We start from the raw sequence: 27,385 nt of genomic DNA, 5'->3' as shown, positions 1-27,385 counted from the left end.
TTGCCTTTGGAGGGGTAAGAGCCCGTGATTTTAGAGATTTTCTGCTATGTAGTGTGTCAGGTTGCCTTCAAGTTCTTTGAAACAAGTGTAACCAAGTCTCATCACTTCTCAAGCCTTCTTGATACTATCTTCAGATATAGGAGATAGTACTGAAGGACTTGAAGCATCCTGGAGCTCTTTTTTGCCCGGAGGTACTAGATTGGAGGAGCAAAATTTATTTCTTCTAATGCTGACAATAGCGTTGAAGGGCAATAGTTAAATAGTAGTGGCCCATCTTGTCTCTAGTTGAACAGATTTTCAGCATTCAGCAACAATAATCAGAAAGTCATTGGTATACTGAGTCATTCGAATGACCTGGAACAAGTCCATTTATCTCTTTCTCTTTCCTAAATATGTAGGATTTGGACAGCGGGGATGTTAAAAGGAGAATGCATTTATTTGAAACTCAGAGAAGGGCAAAGGAAGAAGATCCTATAATCCCATTTAGTGATGGACCGATCATTTCCAAGTGGGGTGCAATCTCCAGGTCATCCCGCACGGGTTATCACACAACAGATCCAATTCAGGCCACTGCTTCCCAAGGAAGTGCAACTAAGCCCATCAGTGTATCAGGTACAAGTACAGGCTACATGCTGACAGTATAGCGTATATCATGAGCATTTCATCCAGTTTATGCTTAATGCAGCAATGGAAATGCGAAGAACTATAAATGCTTGTACACCCTATTTCTTAAGAATGGAGAAGGTAATGAATTGTATTTTAAATGGTTGCAGATTACGTTCCTTATGTCAATGCTGTTGACTCAAGATGGAGTTCTTATGGCTCAGATTCAGCTTCATCAGCACGTTATGCAGAGCGGTATGGACTTTCTTTATATGTTTTCTGTAGCTTGCTAATGTTCAAAATCCTGAATATAGTTAAACAAACAAAAAGCTCCTAATAAACTTCAATTTTAAAATAACAGATTTTCTGTCCACTATAAAGCTTTGGAAAACCTATCTTAAAATGAGTGGGAGTCGGGCACTGTCTCACCCAAACCTGTGATCTTGAGTAGTTTCTCAGGTTTTCTTCTTCTTCTTCATCTACATTTAAAACAAGGATGTTTGCTTCATATATTGCCTGGGACACTTTTAATATGTCCCTCCTGTGCTCCCCTGCCTTGAAGAGCTTGTTACCTTAGTTGCCTAGTTGGTACAAAAAGCTAATAATGATAGGCCAACAGTCCTTTCAGTTCCTTTGATTTAGAGTATTCATTTTCAATTCCTGATTTTTACCTCTTTTCTCTCAAAGGGACAGATTCATAGTTACAGATTTGTCTGGTCACAGAAAGCATTCCAGCACTGGAGATCTATTAAGTATTGAATTACAGCAGGTAAGATCAGATAAACCACATACTTAAATAAATAACATTAAATTAGTTTTCTTGGTATAATCTGCAGAAAGTGGTAATATTAATAAAACGATCGCTGAGATACCTAGACATTGGTACTGGAACACTTTTTATGATTCACTGACATCAGTAAGGCTGGTTTTGGTAGGAAGTAGTGGGCTTGATAAATGTCTGCAAATGCAGGACAGGACAAATATTGGACATTAAAAGAATGCACAGTTATATGTCTGAAGAGGGAGCTGTTCTTTTTGTGACCTGATTTCTATAGCTGTTGGCCAGAACCTGGTTTAAGTGTAGCTATAGGTAATTGGTATGTTTGTTTGTTTTTTTCCATAGGCCAAAAGTAACTCATTGTTACTTCAGAGAGAGGCAAATGCACTAGCCATGCAACAGAAGTGGAATTCTCTAGATGAAGGCAGTCGACTTACCTTAAATCTTTTAAGCAAGGAAATTGATTTGAGGAATGGTGAGGTAAAGCAAGGGGTGATTGGGATGAAACAAATCTTTGAGGCTTACATGCACGCAGACACATTTTTAATTCTGATGTTCCAAAATACTTGTAAAACATTTGGTGCAAGTTAAGCTGCTGTTGTTTTTGCACCCGGTTGTTTCTGTAAACCAAGTAGTTGGACTGGCTGTTCTGCTACTCCAGGCATAAGGAAGTGGAAATGTGACCATCCGTTTTAGTGTGAACTTTACTCTTTGCTCTACTTGTACACATTAGAAATCTAAATCTTAATGAGCTCTACAGAAATTTCCATTCTGGTATTTATTTTCTTTCAATACTTTGCTAATAGATTTTGCTGTGTATTCTCTTTTGTCTATACCTGAAGTTCAATTTGTGTTTTTTACCATTTAGCTCTTTGTGTCACACAAATGTTGTGTCCTAGAAGCACACCTTCAATTTTCATTTCAATACGTGACTGTTGTGGGAAGCAGGTGGAAAGCCAATGTGATTTTTACAGAAAGTATTTCATTCTTTCAGACTGATTATAGTGAAGACTGTGCTGATACAAAGCCAGATCGAGACATCGAGTTGGAGCTATCTGCCCTTGATACAGATGAACCTGATGGGCAGGGTGAACAAATAGAAGTAAGTTCCAAAACGTGTGTCTAAGAAAGATCCTTTGATTAGTTATTTGAAAACTTCTAACATAATGTAATAGATTATGTTGATAGCAAAGCCTTTTGTCTTCCTTTTTATAGTGATATCAAGCATTTCTCTTCTTTTAACACCAGGGGTCTCATATTTCAGACACCTGGCTGCTGACATTACCAATGCTAAGCTGCTGGAGTTCCCTGTAATTTCAAACAGTGTGGAATCTAGATGCAAATTATAAATCTTATCAGGAATCTGCCTCTTCTCATGTCAACTTTAAAGCTGTGAGAAGATGGCAATGCTTAAAGAGCTCCTGAAATGTCTGCAGCTAAGGAGCTTCTTGAAAAGGTTTTGTTTGAATTTCAGCCCTTTTAAGAATTAAAATTATAGCATATTACTACTTTTAAAAAGCAGAAACAAACCAACAAAAAAACCCACAAAACTGTGTTAAAGATATCTGATGTGATAGGCAAAAGTGAAGCATCATGGGCTCTCCTACAACAAAATGCAGTAGATATTCCAATTATATGATGTAAAAAATAAGGAGTCTAATGAAGAAACTCAAATTTCCATCAGTTTAACATAGGAGGGCATAATAGGAGAATCTAAAACTAGTAGCTACATCATCAATAATATTTTTTCCTTCTTCCTATAGGAGATTCTGGATATACAGCTAGGTATCAGTTCTCAAGATGATCAGCTGCTCAATGGAACAACTGTAGAGAATGGGCATCCACTAAAGCAGCACCAGAAAGAATCTATGGAACAGAAGAGACAAAGTTTAGGTGAAGACCTTGTGATTCTGTGAGTGTTAGACAAAACAGCAGTGTCTGCCAGTTTTAGACAAACAGAAGCAGCAAAATAGTTGTGTGTTTAAGGATGAACTGCGCGCCTATTCAGACTTGGGTTAGACATCTGCATTGTGTATACGTGGTGAAATGAGAAGAACCTGTTAACAAGTCAAATGAGGTCACAAATGTGAAAGTCATAGGGTGGTACCATTGTTTGTATGCATTGCTGTAATCGTGTGCTGAAACAGGTCACAGCTGTTAAAAATACCTTTCACGTACTCAGTAAGCAAAAAATCTGAAAGTATTTTTATAGTTGCCAGAAATTTAGAAAAATTCCAAAAGGTTGAGTTTCAGACTGTTTGCACAAATCTCTATAGAGAGGTAGTTTTAAAAATACACTATTTTAGGTTTATATGTTCTATAGTTTTTAATGTATAATGCAGTCTTTGAAAATGAGGCAGACTGCATTTAACATCCTGAGCATACCTTTCCATAGTAAGATGTTATTCCTGTTTCTAAAAATGAGTTTGTCATTATTTATTTAATGCACAGAAATTCAGTTCTGGATACTTGTGCATGTACTTGTTTAATATTTGTGTAACTTATTTTTCTCCTCAGGGAGGAGCAGAAAACAATCCTGCCCGTAACTTCTTGCTTCAGTCAGCCGATCACAACATCTGTTAGCAATGCAAGCTGCCTGCCCATCAGCACATCAGTCAGTGTTGGCAGCCTCATTTTGAAAACTGCTCACATTATGTCTGAGGATAAAAATGACTTTTTAAAGCCTGTTGCAAATGGCAGGATGGTTAACAGCTGAAAGGCATTCATCTTTCCAGCTTGTGACCACACCGTGGAAGCATTTACACTAGCTTTTTATATATATAATATATATTATATAATGTATATTTTTTTTAAAGAATAATATTGGGGTCATGCATTTCCTGTGGACTCTTTGATACTTCAAGCCCCTCTCGCATTAGCATTCTGAAGAAAAAAAAACTTACTTTACTAGGGTAAGGCGTTCACTTTCCACAGATGAATGGAATTTGGACATTGTTTTACTTAAGCTTAAAGCAGCTTTTTATGAGTTTGTAGCAATCCGGTGCGGTATCTGAGCCATTCTTGTTTAAAATGGCTTCTGTAGAAAACTAACAACTCAGTTATTTAAACTAGCAGGATCCTACGATGATACATCTAGTGAAAGGAAGACTAACTTATTTGTCTCTATTTTGTTTCATGAGAGAAGAACTTGTGTCTTGTTGCAGCTGCTTTTTCCTTAGTTGTGGAACTTTGCATGGAGTATTGTTTCCTGATTGAAGACTGAGAGGTGGGGATTTGGACTTGAGACTTTTTACAGGGTTAACACACCATTAGCTTTGCACTGCTGCGTTATTTGCAGGTCTGTGATGCAGTGCTTTGCTGCAGCGTTTTGTTTCCATTTCTCCCCCCGTGCACATACACACACACACACATTTCTGCTTTAGTACTGTAGATACACACGTACACAGGCTACTTGTCCAAGTAAAGTTACCAGAAGTAAACCAAGTGCCTAAGTCCTCCAGCTAACGTACTAGGTATTGATCTCCCGAGTTATACACAAAACAATTTTCAGTCATACTGAGAGGTTATACACTAATGTAACAGCAGTTTGTTCTTTTTTTTTTATTAATGGTTCTCAACTTGCAGATTATAGAATCCAGATGACTTGGCAAAAAGTATCAGGTGCTCTTTGCTTTCCTTTGAAAACCCTGTATGTAGAGTTTGCACTGACTAACAAGATGGTATTGCTGTTTTTGTACTGTTTTGTTTTTAATTTAAACTAAATATTGGGAATTTAAGGCAGTTATTACCTTTTATTTAGTGTTGTTAATCATAATTTTATATTCAGGTTTAATTTTTGCTTGTTCAGTGGCAACTTATTTTGAAAGACTTTGAAAATACAATAATATAGCATTATCTGACCTTTAGAGCTCTGAGAAGTGTATGAATTTATGCCCTGTTAAGATGTGACTGAGAATCCTGTTAGACATGTCAGCTGAAGATAGGTATTTTTTTTTCTTTCATAAATGCACACGAAGTAGAGCCCTGGGCAGATGTTTGTTTGGGTTTTAAGAAGCTTTTAATCAGCTTTTTTTCTTTTTTTAAAGAAGGCAGGACTCTCCCTCCTGATGATTACCATCTTGTTTGTCCTCTTACTTTTCTTTGTGACAAGTTTTACTTTTTTGTTTGTTTGTTTTATTAACTTCTGTGAAGTTGTTCACTCTGAAAATTGTACTGGAATATTTTAAGCCAAGCTGATCTTTCACCAGGTGTACTGCATGTAAGGGCTTTTCCTGCTAGCAAAATGCTTAAAGAGGATCATGTTACTGGTCGTCTGAGTTGTTATTTTACAAATCACAGCTATGTGGTCGGGTAAGATTTTGATAACTGTTTTGTGCACGTTTCTGGGGGGTGGGGGTTGGCATTTCCCTGAGGGTTACTGATTAGACTGAGTAAATATTGGTGTTTGATATCTCTCCTAATGAACCTGTCCATGAAATAATTATGTTGTAAATATACCTGAAAATCAAGGGTTAGTTTTGATATTCTGGTGTCAGTATGGAAGATCTTACACATCTATTTAATACTCCAATGTTAAGGAATGTATGTAGAAAAACAGTCAAGTAGTCTTTTAGTTTCCTTTGGCTGTTGCTGAACCTTCCTGTAGCCAGTGCCACCTCATAGCTAGGGTTAGATCGATGCTTTGTTTCACTTGCAACTCAAAGTGAATGGATACAAGAACCAGACCACCTTTGTCACCTTAATTTATTTCCTATTGATGTTAACCTTAACTTAGAATGTTAGACATAAATATGATTGTTGTATATTTTATACCAAGACCATTCTGTAAATATGAATTTATATTACTTTTGAAATGCTTCTGAGATACTATTATTTGCTGTACAATGTAATTCCAAAACAGATATGCAAACAAGTATGTCTCTTTCATGGATATTTAAACAGTGAGATCTTCCATGTTGAAGGTGATGTAATTTTTTTAAAAGATTTTTAAATTTTAAATTGCTATTTTGTTACAAAAATAGAGAAAATATAAAGGTTTGAGAAGTCCTTATTTGCCCTCAGGGAAAGAGCCCTCTGTGCACCAGAACTCCACAGAACATCTTCAGCATGATCTGAGGGTGAATATATACTACATAAATTGATTGTGTATTTACCTTAACTTTTTAATTTTAAAATTGCAGTTTTAAAAACTTGGTTGTGCTCTGCTGGAGGGGGATTGGAATAAGCTGCTTACACACATTTGCCTGTTTGTCCAGTGAAGTTACATAAGCCTAACATATTCCTGCCAACCACATTGGCATATATAAGAACAAATGTATCTATCTACTCTTGCCTGCAGCAGGAGGTCCCATGATATAGTAGTTTCTAGGATGACCATATACTTTATATGGAGAGTTGGTTCTTAACTGAGACTAGTTATTTTCTTGAATTTTTAATGTAGAGAATGACAGGCAAAAGAATTACCTGGGCATTTAAATAGCATGCCAGCTTTTGTCTTACAGTTCTAACACTGACTGTGTGATTTTTGCCATGAAACTATGCCCTCCAGTGCCCTGACAAGTAGAAGCTACAGGTGGGAACCCAGTTCTGGCTTTCTTGGTGGAGTTTCATCCCTTGACCCTATGAACAAGTATGTATTCATTTGTCTAGTTGCAAATCAGGTGCCTCTGGGCTATGGAAGGGCTTACTTTCTGACACTGAGATATAATTACTAATTTTTGTGCATTAATAGCAGTGGTTCCCATTTAGCTTTTGGCCTAAGATACCTTTGCTGTCAGGAAAAAAAAAAAAAAAAAAAAAAAAAGGCCCATAGCAGATTGGGGAAAATAGATTGGCTCTTTTGCTTTGCTTGGACAAGCATTTCGAGTTTGTTTGTTGTGTTTTTTTTCTTTTCTTTTCCCCTCTTAGGGGTACAGCAGGGATTTCACATGCAAGAGATACAGGAATTATTAGTATCTAAGTTAATTGTGTTGCCTCACTACCTGGATTCATTCCTTGTTTTGCCTCATTTTCCACATAGGTCTTAATAGAGACTAATGCTTGTGCTGGGAGAATGCTTGTGTGAGAAGTAATTATCTGTACATTCTTAACATATAATTATAGCAGAGTGATAGCCCTGCTACTGATATTTTGTTCCTGTAAACAGGTGACAAGAAATGAATCTTAGTGTTTATGCAGATTTTGCATTGTAGAATGTATACTAGACCCTTCAAAGGAAAGGTTAGACTCTTTGCAAAGCAAACTGGCATTGATTCTTGGTAGTCTAGTACAGGGATGCTGAAGTTTGACACTTGATTTAAAAACAAAAAAAAAACTGTACACAGCTGATTGTTAAATAAGCTCTTAATTGCTCATTGTAGAAGTCTAATCTGGCAGGTTTTAGTGCTTTGATAACATGATTGTGTTATTGCACAATTTTAATTATCCTCTGCTCAAGAGCTGAATGCTGTTCTTGTATAATAGTGTACTAGGCTGGATGAGGTACAAAGCAATGCACAGTGGTAGGAAACAGCTGAGGAAAGAACACTTAAAATAACTATCTACACTCAGAATAGTTCCAAACATGTTTTTGTTTGCTTTCTTAAAGCACAAGTTGTCAAGTTGTATCTGTTGCTGTACATAGACACTGTATGCCAGCAGCTCCTTGATCATCTTTGTGAACAAGATTCTTCATTATTATTGGGCTTAAAGGAAGATGTTGAATTTGAGAGTGTAACAAAATGAGAAATGATCTACAGTATGTAAAAGTCCATTCTTTATGTTGTAGTTTGATCCCTTCTGTTAGGCAGTTCCCTCTCATTGAGGGACCTCTTCTGCAAGCAGAACACAACAAACGTGCTTTGGAATAACCCAGTTTTCAGGATAATCGAGCAGCGCTTTGGCAGCAGGCAGCACTGTGCGTCTCTTTGCTGGCAAGGGAGCACAGCGAGGGAAGGGAGCTGTCGGTGACGGGGAAGGCCAAAAAGGAATCGCTGACATTCCCAAATCCAAACGTACCCTGCACCTCCAGTCGTGATCGAGAGGTTGCCGCCAAGGCTGAACTCGAGCGGAGCCTGCTTCTCTCGCTGCCAAAAGCCAGGGTCGCTGCCCAGAGCCCATTGACTTACCCAGAGTAGATCTCCGTGAATCCGAGGCATGGGATGCATGCATTTCGTAGCTGGGCAAACAAGTATATTATACGGTAGTTGTGATACAACACACGTGGCTTTGATTTGTACTGCACATCCCCACTGTACAGCCACTCCGAAGTATTGTGGTTAGCTTGCAGCATCTGCTGTCCGCATTTATACTGTTTACTGCGTATTCTTTTCCCTGGAAGTTTAAGGAAATTTTTTTCTTGTTGCATCGATTACATTTTATAAATTTGCTTAGCTGGAAAGTTTGGGAAAAGAGGCCTGTTTGTCAATTGTACAACCGATTGTGAAGCTCTAGTGTGAATATTTTTACGTCTGTATTAGACATTTTCTTTGCAAATCTATTGTTCGATTGAAATGTAAATGAAATAAAAGATGGTGTACACCCATCATGTATAAAGCAGGCACCATCGCTACGATGGATTTAATGCTCATTTTTATGGCGCATTCTCAGCTTCTATTTAAAACTATAATTTAAAATCTGTAAAATGAAATGGGGTTATATGGGGGAGTAAATTCTATTCCGTTTATTTCGGTTTGAGTTCCCGACTCGTCTGTTCCCTCGTGTTAGAGTAGGGGGGCCCCGCGCGGGGCGGCCGTGCGTGTTTGCTGTAGCACTGAAGTGAAGAGGTTTTAGCTTTGGCCGGTCACAGAGTAGAGCATCATGGTTTTCAGTGTTTGAGAGAATCGATGGAAGAAGTTTGCAGTATTGACATGTATTTGCATGCACAAATAAAAATTATTTGTCCACCTTAACCGCCTCCGTGCGTTCCACCCAGCGGCGCTCCCCGCCCAGCGGGCCGCCCTGCCCCGCTCCGCCCCGTCCCGCCGTGCCCCGCGCGGAGCGCTCCGGAAGGCCTTGGGCGGCGGTGAGGCGTCGGGCCGGGCCGGGCTCGGAGGGGCGGGTCGGACGGGGACCGGCGGGGCTTGGCGGCACCGCGGGCTCCTCGGTAACCTCGGCACTGCGCGAGGAGCGCTGCCGGCCCCGCGGGGTTCCGCGTCGGAAGCGTCTGAGCCGCCTGCTGTGAGGGGGAGCGGGAGGGAGGGGGACTGGGGCGGGGCCGTGCCGTGCGGTGCTGTGCTGCCGTGGTGCCGGCCCGTGTTGCGTTGCCGTGCAATGCTGTGTTGCTGAGTTCCCGTGCAGTGCAGTGATGCGCCGTGCCGGCGGTCCCTCGGCCTGCAGCCGCTATGCGCAGCGTTGTGGCACCGCCTGCGCTGCCTCCGCGCTCGCTCGATGTGTTTTGTGATTTTGTATTCTTGAGTTAAACACAGAACGCGGCTCTCCTCGCCACGGCGCTGTTTGCCCGCAGTGCGTTATTTCGGGGCGCGGCTGTTGGCACATCGCTGTGCGATGCTCTCACGGTCGGATCTCCCCGCAGGTGTTGCTGGCAGCCCCGCAGGAGCGCTGCTGAGCCCGCTGTCTGCTCCGAGGAACCGCCGGCAGAACCATTCCCGCTCTCGGAAACTGAACGGTACGTCGCTGGGCTGCCCGCCTGCAGGGCTGTGGTGGAGGCGGATGGGGCTCCCGAGTCACGCTTAGAAATTCGTTCTCCGTGGATAAAAACGCGTGGATATCCACTCGTGTGCCTCGCTGCAGAAACAGCCTTTATAACTGCGGCTTTTTGAGTGCTGAGACACAAAGTAGGGCTTTGTTCATCCTGAGTGTTAACTTAAATACGTTTGTCATTAAGAGTTTGCTCGCGTGTCGGACGTGTGGGGGTGGGCCCTGAGCGCTCCTGTGTGGGCAGAAGCTGCTCAGAAGGAATGAAGGCTGCTGTTGTACGTGTAAGGTGGTATCCTGTGCTGCACAGCTAAGAGGTGCATGGTCTGTTCTGTTTATTCTTTAGAACGTAATGACTGCGTTGGATGATAAACTGCTGGGCGAGAAGCTCCAGTATTATTACAGCAGTAGTGAGGGTGAGGATGAAGACAGTGAGAAGGAAGACAAAGAAGGGGAGAGCTCCATTCCCGACAGTGTTGGGGAGGTGGAGCTTAGCAGCGATGGCAGTGCAGTCAACACAGGTATTGCCATAGCACACTAACTGCTTTGTAAGTACTTTCTCTGTTGGAAAGTTTGTGTGGTTTCCTGCTTTGTTGTTGTTGTAACAAAAGACCTATTTTCAGGTATATTTGAGTCATTCCTGCAGTTGTGGGGTTCTTGAAAGCCTAGATATTAATCTGAGTTAACCTTCAGCACAGTTCTGAAGGTAGCCCAGCTAGATAGATTTGTCTTTTTGGACAAAAACAGTTATAAGCTCAAGGACAAACGGCAGGTCTATTCTTCTCTTTCATTACAGCATTTTGCACGCTGTACAGAAACCTTATGATAAGCCTGCTGATTTACTGCTGGCTTCTATAAACTTACTGGAATTTTAACCAAGAGATGTAATTTTGTTACTGTTTTATGGTTAAATGCCACCATATTCAATTTCAGGTCCAAAAGGAGTCATTAATGACTGGCGAAGGTTTAAACAACTGGAGACAGAACAGAGACAGGAGCAGCGCAGAGAAATGGAACGCCTCATAAAGAAGTTGTCTATGACGTGTAGATCTCACTTAGATGAGGAGACTGATAAGCAAAAGCAGAAAGAGCTTCAGGAAAAAATCAATGGAAAGGTAACATGACACAAAGGAATTGCCATTTAATTGCTGGATTTTTTTGTTTCATTATTTGTGTGGTATGAATCCTTATCTGGTCAGTAAATACATTTAACAAAGCAGGCGAGTAGAAACAAAATACATGAAATGATGATGTCATTTCTACTGATGAGGTAATGTACTGTACTTGTTTTGCCAAATAAATGTTTGCTTAAAAGCTCATTGAAAAAGCTGGTGAAAGAGAAGAGATCTGAGGTCAGGCACGGTACCCAAATCAGTGCTCAGAGCTTAGTGAAAGCACACAGCTACCATTAACCTGAATTAAAGTGGGAGCATGGAGCAGCCACTTGAGTTATTAGTTCAGCATGTGGGAACTAGCAAACCCAAGGCTGAAATCACTCTTCCCACTGGACACGGTTTCTAATTAGATCAAAATGGAGTGTAATACAGCAGGTGCTTGAGCCTTTGTGGGTTGCACTTGCCTGTTATTAAAGATGAGTGACCCACATTAATCCTCTTGATTTAAATTAATTATGTAAGAGACCCATATAGTGATGCAGGTCGTCTTTTTTTCTCTGTCGTGTATCTTTCTGTGTATTTTTAGATGACGTTACAAGAATATAACATGATTCACAATGATGAAGATGATGAGGAATTTTTACAGCGATACAGGAAGCAGCGAATGGAGGAGATGAGACAGCAGCTGTACAGTGGGCAGCAATTTAAGCAGGTCTTTGAGATTAGCAGCGGAGAAGCGTTTTTGGACACGGTTGATAAAGAGCATAAGAGCACTCTGATCATGATTCATATTTACGAAGATGACATTCCTGGTGCTGAATCCCTGAATGGCTGCATGATCTGCCTGGCTGCTGAGTATCCAACAGTTAAATTTTGCAGAGTAAAGAGTTCGCTCATTGGTGCCAGCGCTCGCTTTACCAGTAATGCTCTGCCAGCTTTGCTGGTCTATAAGGCAGGGGAGCTTATTGGCAATTTTGTGCGGATCACTGACCAGCTTGGAGAAGATTTTTTTGCTGTTGACCTGGAGGCTTTTTTGCAGGAGTGTGGTCTGCTTCCAGAAAAAGACCTAGTGCTCCTGACTTCTATACATAATCCATCTGCGTGTTACAGTGAGGACAGTGATCTGGAAATAGACTGAACCTCTTACACCAGGGGGCCAGTAGGTGTAGCTGTGCTGTGGGATGTTCTTGTGCTAGGGGTTGTTCCCTTACTTTCATAGTGTGGGTATGTTGTTCTCCTCCATGCACTTGGATTTTTGCTTGTTAAAATTTTGTTCAAGATAATTTAAAGCATTCCTAACGTTTTCTTAAATTAACTCAGTGGGCTACATGTTAAAATGTATTTTACTAAGCATGAAGTTCTAACGCAATTCAGTAATGAAGTTTTTAGGCATCCATGTCTTTTATTAACCTGAAATTGAGCTGCTGCCAGTGAGTTAACACAGCAAGGTCCCATCTTCCATTCTGCAGCTTTCAGTCCCATTCTTGGAACTGTCGTTCTAACAGTTGACATCAAATTTTGGTTTAGTACTCACTTGCAAATAACAACAACTTGATCCTGAAAACTGCTTTTCAGGGCTCTTCTTTCTTTAACCTTGTCTGAGACTTAAATGGGAAGATCTTCCTTCTGGTACAGCTCTTGAAACGTACTTAGGTTTTAAAATACCTACCACTGGAGTTCACGACAGTCACTTCAGCAGAAAATAATCTCTGCCTCTTCAGAGACAGAGAACCAATACGTCCTGCAGAGCATCAAGGAGAGTTTTGTTGGCAAAATGCAGAACTGGGACTTACTAGCCTCAGAATTTTTTATATCTCTGAAATCCTCAAAACTTAAATAAGTGCTGATGTTTGTCTCTGTCTGTCTGCACATTGCCTGCTTAAGCTGGGTCCTGAGATACATTTTGAATGTTAATAATCCCTGGACCTGACAGATGACTGGAAGGCTTTGTGGGAAGTGAGCCCTGGGCCAGTAGACAAGCTGCTGAACGGGAGCTCCCTTGTCTGAAGCTCAGTACGGGGTTTCTGCACAGTCTTAGGCAGAATCAGAAGCGTTGCCACTGTCCTGCTTTTCCTCCCTCTGTGGGAGCATGGGGTTTTTTTGTACAGTGCATCAGCAGAGTTCCCTGGCAGAGAAGATGCTGTGGAGTTGAGGTGAAAGCATTGTAGCTGTGAAAGTTGCACAGTGACACTGGTGACTCTTTCCCCAAAAACTGTGGATCCCCACTTGTGGACGCAGATTAAAAGCCAAGCAGTGCTGGCTGAGCCCATTTGTCTTTTCAGTAAGTTATTGCTCCTGAATGCTGTGTATTACGCTTCCCTTCTGCAGCAAGTTTGTTAGCATTTGTTAGTGATTACATTGTTATTAAGTGTGTTGGTTTTGTTTGTGCTCCGCTTACTTTATAGGTAGTGATACTGGGAAGTAATTGAAGTAATTTCCAGGGTTTCTACTGCATTTGCAGTTCACCCTGCCTCCAGCAAGTCTAGCACTTTGTAGCTGTGACATAAGCAGCGTTAGAAACCATTAGCAGTGTGTAGTGAATGCAAGCATGGAAACCTCCAGTGATGCAGAGCAGGGCCAAGGCTTTGCTGGCCGGATGATGGTGTAATCTCCCTGCACCTCCTGCAGATGAGCACGCTGAATGTGAGCACTGTGTACTTAGTTGCTACTGAATTACGTCTCCTGCACACTTAATTGGATATTATGTTTGCTTTCTCACACGTGACTTATTGTGTTTGTTATTTAATTTTGAGGAAAGTAGACTGTCCTTACGTAAATATGATGTAATGCTATGTTTAATGATTACATTTAATTGCAAGTTTTATGTGAGGTGCTTCAGAGCACCAGGGAGAAGTGCAAAAATTTCCTTGTAAGCATTAGGTTCATAGTAAGAATAGATCTTAGAACAAGGATAAGCATTTACAGTTGTATGTATTCAAACTATTTTTAAAAGTAGTATAAGCAGACGGGTAAATAATTTGTAATTAAAAATAGCTGAAAGAGCATTTGTAGCTGTTTTAGGAAAGTGGCAGAAAGCCAAAGTTGAAAATGTGGTGAGAGATTCAGGTTACTTGAAATTAAGTCACTGAGTGTCAGTATCCTGCGTTTCAGAAACAGAAGTCACACCAACCATGATTTGTATTCAGGATGAGATTCAGTCTGTAGTGCAGACAGGCACATGTTAACACCACAGTAAAACCTGGTTTGAAGGGGGAAGAGCTGACTCTGAGTTACTTTGAAGTTTTATTTGTACCAAGCAGGGGTTGAGGCCCAAGGCTGTAAAGCTGCAGCAGGATCAGAACCTCTCCTGCTGCTCCATCTGATGGCCTGCAGCAAGGTGACTCCTGGTTATGAGGTTTTGGTGCTGAGGTATGAGACAGATGGTTTCTGCTGCCTTAGCAAAAGGGGGGAAAAAGATGTGTAAGAGAAGCCTGAATCCAATTCATCATTGATCTGAAAGAAAAGAAGGAGCACAAGGGCAAAGAGGGGTAAGGAGAAGATGTGTGTGTTTGCTGCTGAGAAGCAGGGCTGGAGTGCTGCTATTGCTTTTGCCTGTTCCTGAAGCTAAATCCTTCCAAACTGACCAGCCAGTAGTTCTGTGCCCCCAAACCCAGCATTCTTACTGCATGCAAAGCAGCATAGCAGAGTAGAACAGATTTTAGGATAGGTTTGTTATCAATTTGTTACTGTCCATTCAATACAAATTAGAACTTCAGCTCACTAACACTGTATCTGTAAATGTTTTAGTTGAAGTGTTAAAGTCTGCTTTATTTATCTTAATTTAAATGAGGTCCTAACCTGCAGATTAAAAACTGGATTGTATATGCATATATATATGCACATTATAGATATATATGCATTAGAGAATGGAAATTAAAATGAAATTGTATCAACACATCCCTACAATAAAAGTTTTGAAACATTCTGGTTTGGCCGTGAGCGTCAGGATTTGGGTTTGAGGCAGATGCCTCTCCTTGCCTCCAAGCTGTTGTGTTCCATCACTGTCAGAACTCCACTTTTATTGATGCATTCCTACTAAATTGCTTGACTTTGAATAAAGGAAGTCTTTTAATATTGCCAAAGATGTTTCATCTATGTTTTCTGGCACAGCACAAAACGCTGTTCTGGGCAGAAACCTGATGGGATGTTCCAGCATTTTTCAGAGCTGTGAAAGGCTCTGGTGCAGCAGGCAGTGGTACAGATACGAGCTGTATGCTTGGATATTTTGTCTCTTGCATCAGGCCTTATCTTGGCCAAAAGTCCTCTGTAATTTACATTCAGGATGAGATTCAGCTGCCAGACACTGGCTGAAAGTGGGAAGGTTGCTGTGCCCATCCTGTGCCCTGGCAGCAGCTCGCCCTGCAGCTCCCAGAGGTGGTGGGTGCTGGGCAGGTACCTGCAAACTGTCCTTTGGGATCTGCCTGTTCTTTCCTCCCCCCCTTCCTCCCACCAGCACCCTGCTGCTTTTTTTAGTGCATCTGGTGAAACTGCTCTGAGATAAAAGCGTTGTGAAAGGTTGGGAGTCTCGAGCAAAGCGGCTGCGGTCGGTTCCCTTCCTTGTGCCTTGGCAGAGTTTGTGCAGGCATTGCTCAAGTCTGAACATTTTTGGCTGCAGTTGTGACAGCATGAAACAAACTTAAATCCATTAGGTCCACAGAGCAAGAGGGCTCGGAAAAAAAGCTACTGGTGCTGGAAAACAAGGTTGGTATTTATTGCCTTTAATCGTTTGCAGATACTCAGCCTGGTTTGCATGTCTGAAATAGGACAGTAAGTGGTAAACAGTAATGGTGGTGAAAGGTTGGTGAGCAACACTTCTTCCTACTGCCATGTTACATGCGCTGTGTTTGCAGTCTGTCCTTCCTGTGTCCTGTTTTCTATCTGCTGCTTCTCCAGCACAGGACAAATGCACACACGTGGCCAAGGTGAATTTGGCTCTCCTGCCTGCTGGTGCAGCTCTGTTTAGTCCTGTGTCTGCTCGTGGAGATGGAGGAAGGCAGCGGCTGCGCTGCTGGGCTGTGCTTTTCCTTGTGCCTGTCCGTTCTGGTGCTACAGCCACATCCCATCTCCTTCAGAGTGCTGGGGGTTTATTTGTAGGCACACCAAAAAGAGAACTACTATTAAAAGCACTGCAGGAGCAGATCTCTTCCTCCTAGTGTCCACTTTGGTAATTTTGTGCCCAGTGAATCATTACACTACACATTGCAGGTCACACGAACACAAGCAGATGTTGTCCTTTCTGCTCCTCACACGGCATGCACAGCACAGTGCTCTCCTGTGCACATCAGCCCGCAGGCACACAGTGCCACTGCGCTCCCCAGAGATGCTGAACACGGGGCTGAAGGACCAGCAAAGAGCATGGGGGGGCTGGGGGCTGTGCTATTCCTGGGGAAACGTCCACTCGGTGGCACAGAGCACTGAGACAGCTCTCTATGTGCACGCTTATCGGCTGGTAACAAACAATGCTGGCTGGCTGTGATAGCCACAAGCAAAAGCAGGATACTTGTGGCCTAACCGAAACAAGGAGGATGCTTGGAGCTGGAGCCCTGCACACAGCAAGGCCACAGGCATGCTCTGCCAGTGTGACACTGGAAGCACACAGTGCACGGATCGCAGTGCGTGGTGATGCCTGGGGACATGGCAGCAGTCCTCAGCTGTGTGCTGCTCCCACTGGATGCCATTTGCTGTCTGACCATGCTTCTACCCAAGCATGGCAACTTCAGCAAGGGCTGGGACCCAGGAAATCCCTGTGCCCCGTTTGAGTGCTGCTGAGCCTTCCCCACCTCCACCTGGGTCCCAGGCACCTGCCTTGGCCTGTCTCTGCACTGCGAAAGCCTGAGAACTTGGAGGAAATGAGAGTGGTTTTTAACATTGTTTATTTTAGAGGTCCATTTTCTAGGATCTGGCTGGGACTAAGGCCAGCAGCCCTGGCTGCCAGTGATCACGTCATGCTGTTGGTGAGGGCTTATGTCTGCATGTGCTGTGGAGCAGGTCAAGCAGGCGGTGTGCCTTTGGAACGTTGTTTACTGAGCTATTAATGCAGGAAAGTGCAATGAGCAGAGGGTGGGGGAGTCTTTATAGGGTGATGTGCACAGAGGTAGCTCAGAGCAGCCTGTTGTATGCCAGGACAGCACTACAAAGGGGGGACACAGGGCTCTGGGAGCTCCCCAGGGCTGGGCAGCTGGCATGGTCACCCTCTGTCCAGTGCCAGGCAGGATGGAAGGCAGAGAGGGGCTGCTGTGGAGAACCAGGTGAGAGCACGGCCTGCAGCACATCTGCAGCACATCCTCCCCAATGAGGCCAGGAAGGCTCTGTGTGCTGCATGCTCTCTGGAGTATGATGCCCCACAGCAGGAGTGGGCAGTGGGAGCTGAGGGAGAGGGGCAGAGAGGCCACGAGCATCCTGGGACACTGGGATTTACCAAGTGAGCTCCCAAGCTGGCTTAGTGCAAGGCAGTGGTAGGAAGATTAGGTCTGCTGAGTTATCCTCAGGCACTCGAGCTCTTCCCAAGGTGAGCACCAGCCTCTCCCTGCTGGTGTGGGGCTGGAGCCCACCCAGGGCAGGAGGCTCTGCTGGCACGGGATGAGCAGAGCACCGGCCCCAGCGCTGCCTGCAGGGACAACAGGGACACTCAGCACCGGGCAGAGGTCTGTTCCCTCCCTGGGCTGGGTGAGGCCAGGCCGTACCTGTGTGGGCTGTGCTGCTGCTACAGCTCTGTGGATGATGCTCCACCCGCACGGCTGCTGTCAGTCTCGCCTGCTGCCACTGCATCCGGCACACGGAACGCCACGTACGGACACTTCTTCACATTGAGGCACACGAGTTTCTCCAGTGATGCTGTCTTGACGATCTCGAAGCCGGTTGCTCCACCAAAGGTACTGGGCTTCCAGTACTCTGGGGAGCAGATGGGATTCCCAAGAAGTCCCTTCAGTGAAAATGGAGCGCCAATCTCCACCATGCTTTCCCCAAAGATGCCGTTGGGTTGGGGTTTCTCAAGCAGCAACCCTGGATAAAACTCCAGAGCATCGATGTCTCCATACAGCTCCTCCAGCTCTGCTGCCTTCTTCTCCTCTCCTGCACCGAGAGAACCCCAGAGACCTCAGCATGGGCTGGGCCAGCAGCCCCTGAGCCCAGCTGGGGGAGTGGGCCCTACCTGTGAGCTCCTGGAAGGACACGTAGGGCTTCAGGCCAAACCTCTTCCGGTACTCATTGAAGGGCTGCAGCCTCAGCTGCCGCGACTCCTCGATGACTCCAACGGCCACTCCCAATATGTTGGCATTGATGTTTTGCCCCCCACCGATCTGCAGGAGGAGAAGATGAGGAGGAGCATGCCCACATGAGCAGACCCCAGCCTCATCCTGGCCCTGCTGACACGCGGGCCCTGGGGTGGGGGTCACCGGGTTTGGAGTCACAGCAGGAGTCCTGAGAGCAGCAGGTCTGTGTGGAAGCCGTGCTGCTTCACACGAGTCAGAAATGTTGATACATCACTTGGAAGAGAACATCCATGTGATGGCAGCAAAGAACAGTATGAGACAAGCTGTTCCATGCGGCACAGCCTGGCCTGGGGCCCCCCGCGCACCGCACGCTCCTGGCTGCAGCACCGTGTTTACTGCAGCGTCCCAGGACCGAGCGCACAGCACTGCCACGGCTGCACTGCTCGTGGGGAGGGCCACAGCATGCACAGCACCGCCAGGAAATTTGGCAAATGCTACATGCAGGTTGGACACACACACCAAGCACTGTGGTAGGACAGACGGGACACCACAGCCCCACGGGATGCACCAGCAGCACAGGGTCTTACCCTTCCTGCAGTCTGCCTGGAAAAGGACTCCACCAGGGCTTCTATACCGTAGTCCATGAGCATGGAGGTGTTGTAGAGGAACTGCTCATAGCTGTACTCCTGTCCCTGGATGATGAAGGAGTCGGGCATCAGCCCGTGCCAGTGGTAGAGCTGGTTGAACTCCACCGCAATGCGATTCCGGTACTGGAACTGCTGCTCGAACAGCAGCTCAGGGTCAAACTTGAGGCTCAGGAAGTACCCGCTGAGGTGCTGGACGTAGTCCTCAATGACAATCTTGATGGTCTCCCCTGGGCAGGAGGTGAGAGAAGAAAGTGTCAGTGGGGGCAGTGCCCCTCAACCCCCCTGCCGCAGGGCACCGGGCTGGGCGCGCTACTCACATGCAGTGCAGGACCCTCCTGACTCTGGGCTGGGGAACTTGGTGGGGAATTTCTCTCTGAATTACTTTTCCACCAAAAACGGTCATTTTGCCGAAACAGAAATGGTTTTTGAGAAAGCCAACCCCAGCATGCTGCTTAATAGAACATATTGGCGTGGGTCTTTAATTGCTTTACTGCAGTCTCACACCAAGTCACTTCCATCCAGAATCCAGAAAAGAATATTAGAATGAAATTATTCAGAGTTTTAGCTAAATCATTCAAAACTAAATCTGTTGACAGACCAAAGCCAACGAACTCAGCAGGCTGTGAGAGGAACTCCCCAGCCCCTAACGCTGCAGCACCCACCAATGAGGATGAGCCGCGCTGTCTGGAAGAGCTGCTCGTCGCCCCAGGTGGGATGCTCCTGCTTCAGAATGTCACAGACGCGGTTGTGCTCACGCAGCCAGAGCGTGGCATACATGCAGAGCCCTGGCAGCAGCCCAAACACTTCCTGCCCCATTGCCAGCTGCTTCTCCTTGGGGATGGCAGGCGGGTAGACCATGTGCACCGGCACCTCGGTGACAGAGGGGGGGTACACCTCCCCGTTCACCACCTCGGGGGAACAGGAACAGAAAGTGAGTTGGAGAGGAAGCCACGTGGTCCTGGCAGCTGCCAGAGGGATGTGGGCTTCCAGCAATCTTGGGGCATGGGACCGAGACGCATCTCAGTATATCATGCCGTGCAGTACCTGGAATTTGAGCTTCCCATCTTGGAAGAGCCGCAGCTGGTGCTGCCGCTGCAGGTTGTCCCCATACACGTGCCCCAGGTCCACCTGTGGGAGCACACGGTGTGAGCAGGGCGGCAGCCTGCCCATGCCCATCGCCGTGTGTCCACATCACCGAGCCCTGAGCCCTCACCCCATGCCCCAGTGCCTTGGTGAAACCGCGTCCCATCTTTCCAGAGGTCTTGAAGAACTGATGGGTGAAATGCTGGGCGAAGAAGGCAAACATCAAGTTGGTGCCCCGGGGGTCAGCTTCAAATTTGTGCCGCAGCAGGAAGCGCTCAGCCAGCAGCTGGGCGTCGGGGAGCTGCTGCTTCCCTGTGGAGGACAGGGGCTGACGCTGGTGCCATGCAGCTCAACCACTGCAGCACAGTGCAGGCAGCGAGTGTGTGGCACCAGGCAGGAGCCAGGCGCTGCTCTGTAGACCCAGCCCATGCTCATCACTTTCCATGTTCCTGTGCCAACCACGTACCTTTGGTCCCCATGGGTGTGGGGCACTCCTTCGGCACCGGTGGGAGGATGCGCGTGTAATAGCTGACATTGGCGTAGGCCTCCCAGCTGATGTAGCCATACTGGGAGTTGAAGGTGGGAGGGCTGGGGATGAGGTTGGCGCGAACTGGAAGGAGAGAGCTGAGTTGGTGCCACGGGGCAGCACAGACCTCAGGCATCCCAGTCCACGTGCTGCTGTGCTGTGCTGTGCCCCCCCATCAGAGGCTGCAGGTCCCTGCATGAGCGGATGGTTCTGCTTCTGCACTAATGGATTCCTGGATGATGAATTAGACGACAAACATGCATAAATGCTGAAATCAACAGACGAAGCCTTGTGAACACGTCCCTATGGCTCCAAGAGCTGGAACCTAAATATTTATGCAAAGTGATAAATGCAAGGACATGAGTAACAAGGGCCAGCTCCATATTTCCACCAGCTGCTCCTCGTGCGGCCGCTCCAGAGCCCTTTATAGGGGGAACATGGCGTGCTGACAGCAGCCATTGCTTGGTGCTCAGCTTGTGTGCAGGGTGCTTCCCACTGCTAACATCACCTGCATGCAGGTGGTGCAGAGCAAAGTGACCCAGCCTGGTGCCACCCATGCCCACACTGATGCCCAGAGTCCTGGTGCCACCCCTCATACCTGTGAGCACGAGCCTCATCAGAGTGTCTCTGATGAATGTGCTGTTGATGATGTCCCAGAGCCACCTGAAGTGAGTGAGGACAAAGTGGTAAAAGGCAGGACTGGGCTTCAGCAGGTCACGTAAGCGTGTCCAGAGCTCAGCTGTGGGACACAAATGCAGCACAGCACTTGGCACCAGGTAATGACAGCTCAGTGCCCACCCAGAACAGTGCCGTGGACTTACGTGAGGTGCAGTTGGCCCCAAAGTACCCCGTCCGTGTGCAGTCACACTCGTAGCCTTCCAGGCCGATGCGCACACACACACCCAGGTGCTGGCAGGGGTAATAGCAGCATGGATTGACTGGGGGGAGAGAGGAGAGGTCACCATCCACCTGCAGTGCCACCATGTTGGGCGCTTCGCTGCACCCCAGCAGGGCCGTGCTGCCCTGCACACAGCCAAGCCCAGCGCAGCTGGCGGCAGCAGAAAGGCACTGCTGGAGCCTTGTGCATGGACTGCTGTGCCCCAGAGCTGCAGAAATCCCTGCAAACACCACCATTAATAATGGCAATTGTCGGGCCGCAGTTTGCTTTGGCACAGCTTTTCTGCGCTGAGTGGAGGAAGGGGCTGACTGCTGGGCTCCTTCCTCCCAGCCCTAGCCTGGTCGCTTCCTCCACAGCTGCCCCTTTGCCTGCACACCCTGGCTGCAGCTACCAGATAAGCGCCCGTCCTGCCCTCCCCACGACATCACCCAGCCAATGCAACTGTGGTCACAGGGGGCACGCTGAGGTCCCAGTCCATCCCAGCAGCTCCTCTTGGGCCATGCTGGAGGTGTCACTGCAGCCCTGGGGGCTGTGCAGGGAGAAGCCTGAAAGCACCGTGTTGTGGCATCACGTCCCCAATCTGCCAGCACTCAGGCAGCTGCCGCAGCACAGGACAGCTGGAACACGATTGGGCTGCAGAGAGGGCAGCCCAGGAGCTGGAAGCGGCTGCGGTGGGGCTGTGCTATGTAAACCATCCTTGGCACGCAGTGCGCAGCTGCCTCCAGCATGGAGCTGCCAGGGGGAGCCTGGTGGACACAGCGCCCAGGGACAGACTTTGCTCAAAGGCGCTGGGAACTGTCACCATCAGTGTCCATCCACAGCTGCTGTGGGGGCTGCACTCCCAGCCCTAAGGGCTCTGCCTGATCTGGTTCAAATTCTGCAGGGTCTGGAACCAGGCTCTCATGCAGACTGGCACAATACATTTTCCATTGGAAATTGAAGCTAAAACCAAACATCTTTGACAAATCAAGCTAAATGTGCAGCCTTGCAGTTTCCCAGACATCTCAGGGCACTTCTCAGCACTGGGACCCTGAACCATCACACTATGGGGCCAGCCCACAGGGTGCAGCTCCCAGCCCTTCCTTTGTGCTCCCTTTCACCTTGCACCTTTCCATGTCTCCAAATGCTGTCACATCCCTGGGTGGAAGCAGCAGCAGGTCCTTATTTATCTCATACAATTTAACTTCAGACCGCTCCCCTGTCGTTTCACATCACTGAACTCGCCAGCAGGGCCACGGTGCAGCCCAGCTGAAGCATCCTCAGAGTACTGCCGGCCCGTTAGCTCCGTGTTCCACCCCGCTGCAAACACCGACACCTACAAGTGCAGCCCCGCTCCGTGCCCAGGGCTCTGCAGGCTGCTGCCTGCTCCGGGTTCACAGCGGTGTCAGTGGGGACCCGCGGGCGGGGTGGAGCGGCACGTCCCAGCCAGGGGCACGGAGCGCGTCCCGGCGTGCAGCAGCCACCTCCACCCCGAGCAGGAATCCAGCGGTGTGGCCGCAGGTGTGGGACACGCTGCTCCCGCCCCCGGCCCCAGACTGCAGCCCCTCCGTGACGGCACAGCCGGCGAATGCCCACGATAGCTGCTGAAAAATGCCTCGTTTTGGGGTCAACATCCGCTCCGCCAACCGCAGCCAAACTGACGACATGGGGTGAATCATGAGCAGGCTGGGCTCACCGGGCGGGACGTTCCCAGTGTGTACATGGCTCCGAGCTGTGAAGACAGTGAATGGTTCACACTTGTTTTTCTGATTTGTGAAGGTTTCTTGGGCCCAGGAGCCACTCCCAGCCCACTGCAGCCAGACTGTCATCTGCAACAGCTTCTGGCTGCACAGCAACCTGCGGGGCTGCAGCTGCACCACGCACACGGGGAGACTGACCGCAGGTAGTAGGAATGGACCCAGATCTGCAGGAGGAATCGCGGGTCTGAGCCCAGCTGAGGCAGTGACACCAGGGACAGCTGTGCCTGTGAACAGGGCTGGGCTTGAGGAGGATGCAACTGGAGAAGCTCTGTTAGTCTGCAGAAACATGTGCTCCTACACAAATACACAGCCCCGAGGCGAAGGCAGCAGACAGGTGCCAAGGGCAATATCCGCAGGGGAAAGCAGAGAGACGCTGTGGGAGCCCAGCCCAGGTCACAGCCAGAGAAAGTCTCGAAGGAGGAAAAACGTTACTGCTCTGAGCCAAGGAGCTGCCTGCAAAGAGGTGAGGAGATGTGCAAGCACCCAGCAGGCAGGGGTTATTCTGTCCTCAGGAGCCTGTGTGCCTCTTGGAGCCACCCACAGGGTTCACTGCACCACAGGTCCCAGCATGGGTCCCCCGATCTCTCAGTCAGCTCTCTTTGCTCATCAAAGCTTGGGAGATAATCCCTGTGTGATGCAATCTGTCTTGACCCCGTTCTGCCACCAGCAGCACCAGGGCTGTGCCATCATGGTTTGTCCGTCCCAGCAGCCGTGGGCTGGCTGTCCCCAGAGGTCTCCAGGTCCTGTCCTGTGGGACTCAGTGCATGGCTGCCTGCTGCTGGCTCCCAGAGCCACACTTTCGTGCATGAAAGCAGCCCTGTGAGCCTGGCTCATATTCCCTTTTGGACGCACACCCACTGCTACAGGGAAGTCTCCACCTTAGGGTCATTGTTTCTGTGCAGGAACAGCCACCGCACTGCAGGAGGGCTGTGGGTGCTGGGAGGAGGCCATGCCCCATCCCTACAGCCCCTCTGCCCCATGCAGTCCAAACCCTCTGCACTGGGGTCTGTGTCCCTTCCTTCCATGTAGTGATGGGGTCACCACTACCGCCTGCAGCACACACAGCCACAGCACACCAAGGGATGCCCAGCACAGCACGCTCCTGTGCTGCTTTTGCCACGAAGGCTTCACCAAGGAACTGCCAAACCCCGTAAGTTCTGTGTGCTGGGTCTTGTAATGTAGAAGCAAGGAAAATCATTTCACAGCAGAGGAACACGGTCAGCATCCAACCTCAAACCTGAAGGGAACTGCCCAGGCCAGCACACGGATGGAGCTGGCAGCACTATTTCACATCGTGGTCTATGGCTGCATTCACCTTTCAACGCCTGAGCCCATCGTGGGGCCAGCACACGGCATGCAGCGCAGCTCGAGGCCACGGGCATGGGACAAGGTGCGGGTCAGAGGGCAGCAGCTGCGCCCAGAGCCGCGGGCACGGCTCTCATTCTCCCCAGGAGCTCCAGGCAGCCGCCGGCAGCCGTCGGGGCAGCTCAGAAGGGACCCTTCCTGCAGCGCCCGCAGCCCACTGCCACGACCTCGCCTCGGGCCGGGCACCAGCAGGGGCAACGGTCGCGATCCTGCCCCGAGACCACCGCGAGAGACAGCGCCGGGGGCCCCGACGTCTCCACGCCCCCTCTCCCCGTCACGCAGACCCTGGCCCCGCCGCCCCTCCGCGCTCCGGGCTCCGCGGGAGATCCCGGTCCCGCACTCCCTGTATCAGCTCCCCCCGCGCCCCGGCACCGCCTCGGGGTCTTCCCCCGCCGCTCGTCCCCTCGTACCGGTGCCGGCGGCCGCGGCGCTCCCGGCGGCGCAGAGCAGCATCGCGTGGGTGACAAGAAGCCGCAGCGCGGCCGGGGGGACCCGGGCCCGGCACCCACCGCCCATGGCGATAGGCAGCTCCGCCGCGTCCCGCGCTGCCCGGCCCGGTCCCGCCGCCCCCGCCCCCGTCGCGCCTCCTCCCGCCCCCGGCGGCACGGGGCCGCCTCCAGCCCGGCCCCCGGGGGGACCCCGCGCTCCTCCAGGGCCTCGCCCCGCTCCTCGCGTCCCCGCGTCCCGTCCCGCCCCGTGCCCCGGGGGCGGCGGTACAGCTCGGGCGGCAGCGCCGTGTCCGAGCCCGGCACCCCGGGGGTTGTCCGCAGCCGCCAACGGCGGAACAAACGGGGTTACCGGGAGCGTCGCCGTGCCTCCCGCCTGGCGCTGCTCCCAGCCCGGTGCCCGCGGAGCAGGATCGGGCCGGCAGGCTGCAGGCGCTGTGCGGGGCAGCGCCCTGCAGAGCGCCCTGGGCCGGCGGCGGGGGACGTCCCCGGGCCTGGTGGCACCGTCCGGGCTGCTCCAGGTGGAGGGCAGCAGCCGCGTTTGGGGCTACCGGGGCTTTGCTGTCACCTCTCAGAGCTGCAGAAGCCCAAAACAAAGAGCGGCCACACACCGTTCCGCACCGCTCCACACCGCACCAATCAGACGGGCGCCGTGCAGCCCTCCTGGAGCACCACGCGCTGCTCCTGCGCTCGGGGTGAGCCCTGCCTGCACCCAGCACGGCTCCTCGCGGGAGGGCCGGGCGATACGGCACGGCTGGGAGGGGGGCTCCGGGAAGGACCGGTGCGGAGCCGCGTGGGCGCTCCGCCGTCGCTCCACCGCAGCCGGGGGCGCTGGAAGGGGACACGGCCGTCGCCATCACCCACGTGTGCGTCGTGCCGAGCTGCACGGCTCCGTAGGGAGGCAGCAGAGCACCGCCAATGGCAGCGCGGAGCCGGGAGGAGCGCAGGGAGGCTCAGAGCAACTCTCGGCCCTCCCTCACTGGGACTTCTCCCGGGGGCTGCAGCAGAGCTTTTGCCTGTGCCGGGGGTGGCGGAGTCGGCACCGCAGAGCTCCTTCTGTCCCAGCGGCGGTGTGCCGTGCGGGAGCTGCCCTGGAAGCCGACAGCCCCGCTTCCTCCACCCTGTGCTTGGGGTCCTGCAGGTGTGCGTCCCCAGAGCTGAGCACCCACGGGAAGATCCGGCTCTGTGCAACCCTGTATGAGCTCTTTGAGTGGGGATGCGATTCAGGGATAGATCCATCCCGAGGCAACGCCGGGCTGACAGCAGAAGAGCCAGAGCCACCGCCGTGCTGCTTCACCCTGAGGGAAAACTGAGAGTGCCACAATGAGTGCCGATGGCCACGAGCAGCCGCGGCATCTCTCCTGTCGGGAGATGTGGGGCAGCTCAGTGTCGCAGCTCTCCCCGGAGCTGAGCAGGGTCTGCGGTACCCATGCTCAGTCCCAGCCCTTCCCTGCAGCACGGCGGATGAGGGCCAAGCACTTCCCCAGGACAGGGAGCTGACAGGCGCTGTTTGGGGGGCTACAAATCAGAGCTGAAAGGCCCCGGCTGGACAGGCTGTCTGGGAACTCGTAACCTGAGCCCCAGGAAAGAAGGACTCAGGAAAACGCTTTCAGCAATCATATTCATCATCTTCAGCCTGGCTCATTAGGCTCACCGAGCCCAGCTCCGCCACTGCCAACGCCTCCCGCGCACAGATAGAGCTCAGACAAATAAATGCTTCCAGCTTCCCGCTGGATGCAGCGGGTCAGGGAGCATCTGATGCCAATTACCTGCAGTGTAGGGTTCTCTCCCCAGCCCTAGCACCCAGCCCTCTCTGTGAGTGTGGGTGCCGGCCCCTGCGTGGCCCCATTGCTCTCTACTTCCCATGGGGCAGTCAAGGGTCTCCCATCCCTCACAGGAGGAGCAGCCCTGTGCCATCTATACCAAATGGGTCCTCCCTGCCAGAAATGGGACCAGCACAGCCATGTGGCTTCAGCGAGTGTGGCTGTGAAATGGGCACAGCCGTGCTCACACAGTGGCTCTTCAGGGGCACCGCATGCTTCCCCTGCTGCAGGAGGGATGTCCCTAATTGCCCCAAAGGTCGGTGTCCCCGCACTGAGGCCACGTGTCAGGGACCCTGGGCAGGACGCAGTCACTCAGCATCAACGCTGGGGGCCAGGAAATTGCAGCAGACATGAACCTAAATACACCGTGTGTCACCCCCAGGTAATCAGGGCTCGGGCAGATTCTGGCTGACAGCTTAAATGCTTTAATTCTTCGGACGCTGCATTTCAAGGGGGTCCCATGTGCCATGAGCTTCTCCCTTCGAGCTGAAGGTTTGTCTGTAATTGGAGGCATGTTCCGTTCCCCTGAAACTAGCCAGGTTCCCGCTGGAGGAGG

General features: G+C 49.5%; 3 protein-coding genes across 7 annotated transcripts in view; 2 read left to right on the top strand and 1 right to left on the bottom strand.

The window, feature by feature from the left end:
* Positions 1-9,005, top strand: part of RC3H2 (ring finger and CCCH-type domains 2) — a 28,106-nt gene extending 19,101 nt beyond the window's left edge. Inside the window, exons 15-21 of one of the 2 annotated variants that reach the window (XM_048965749.1) lie at positions 399-612; positions 774-858; positions 1,291-1,372; positions 1,727-1,861; positions 2,376-2,483; positions 3,145-3,293; positions 3,899-9,005. In XM_048965749.1, coding sequence (XP_048821706.1) covers positions 399-612; positions 774-858; positions 1,291-1,372; positions 1,727-1,861; positions 2,376-2,483; positions 3,145-3,293; positions 3,899-4,097 — 972 coding nt within the window. In that variant the 3' untranslated portion in view covers positions 4,098-9,005. The remainder of the gene's footprint in view (positions 1-398; positions 613-773; positions 859-1,290; positions 1,373-1,726; positions 1,862-2,375; positions 2,484-3,144; positions 3,294-3,898) is intronic. The other variant, XM_048965750.1, reaches the window with a different exon arrangement.
* A 275-nt stretch (positions 9,006-9,280) lies between these two features.
* Positions 9,281-15,013, top strand: PDCL (phosducin like). 3 transcript variants are annotated; one of them, XM_048965753.1, is made up of 5 exons: positions 9,281-9,344; positions 9,855-9,947; positions 10,323-10,497; positions 10,910-11,091; positions 11,678-15,013. In XM_048965753.1, the coding sequence occupies exons 3-5, from the start codon at positions 10,329-10,331 to the stop codon at positions 12,227-12,229; spliced, it is 903 nt and encodes a 300-aa protein (XP_048821710.1). In that variant the 5' UTR covers positions 9,281-9,344; positions 9,855-9,947; positions 10,323-10,328; the 3' UTR covers positions 12,230-15,013. The 3 variants fall into 3 exon arrangements, with proteins under 3 accessions (XP_048821710.1, XP_048821711.1, XP_048821712.1); XM_048965754.1 differs by having other exon boundaries at positions 9,340-9,425; XM_048965755.1 differs by lacking the exon at positions 9,281-9,344 and adding an exon at positions 9,413-9,499.
* A 119-nt stretch (positions 15,014-15,132) lies between these two features.
* On the bottom strand, positions 15,133-25,118 carry PTGS1 (prostaglandin-endoperoxide synthase 1). Of its 2 annotated transcripts, none has more exons than XM_048965751.1 (11): positions 24,971-25,118; positions 21,380-21,496; positions 21,157-21,297; positions 20,499-20,642; positions 20,163-20,344; positions 19,994-20,077; positions 19,612-19,858; positions 18,890-19,176; positions 18,242-18,389; positions 17,775-18,162; positions 15,133-17,698 (listed from the first exon to the last, which is right to left on the bottom strand). In XM_048965751.1, the coding sequence occupies exons 1-10, from the start codon at positions 25,074-25,076 to the stop codon at positions 17,795-17,797; spliced, it is 1,824 nt and encodes a 607-aa protein (XP_048821708.1). In that variant the 5' UTR covers positions 25,077-25,118; the 3' UTR covers positions 15,133-17,698; positions 17,775-17,794. The 2 variants fall into 2 exon arrangements, with proteins under 2 accessions (XP_048821708.1, XP_048821709.1); XM_048965752.1 differs by having other exon boundaries at positions 25,070-25,112.
* Between the last annotated feature and the right edge of the window lie 2,267 nt (positions 25,119-27,385).

The sequence above is a fragment of the Lagopus muta genome, chromosome 19 (genome assembly GCF_023343835.1).
Source record: "Lagopus muta isolate bLagMut1 chromosome 19, bLagMut1 primary, whole genome shotgun sequence".
Classification (NCBI taxonomy): Eukaryota; Metazoa; Chordata; class Aves; order Galliformes; family Phasianidae; genus Lagopus; species Lagopus muta.
The sequence above is the reverse complement of the archived record's forward strand: the minus strand, read 5'-3'. Positions and strand labels throughout refer to the sequence as shown.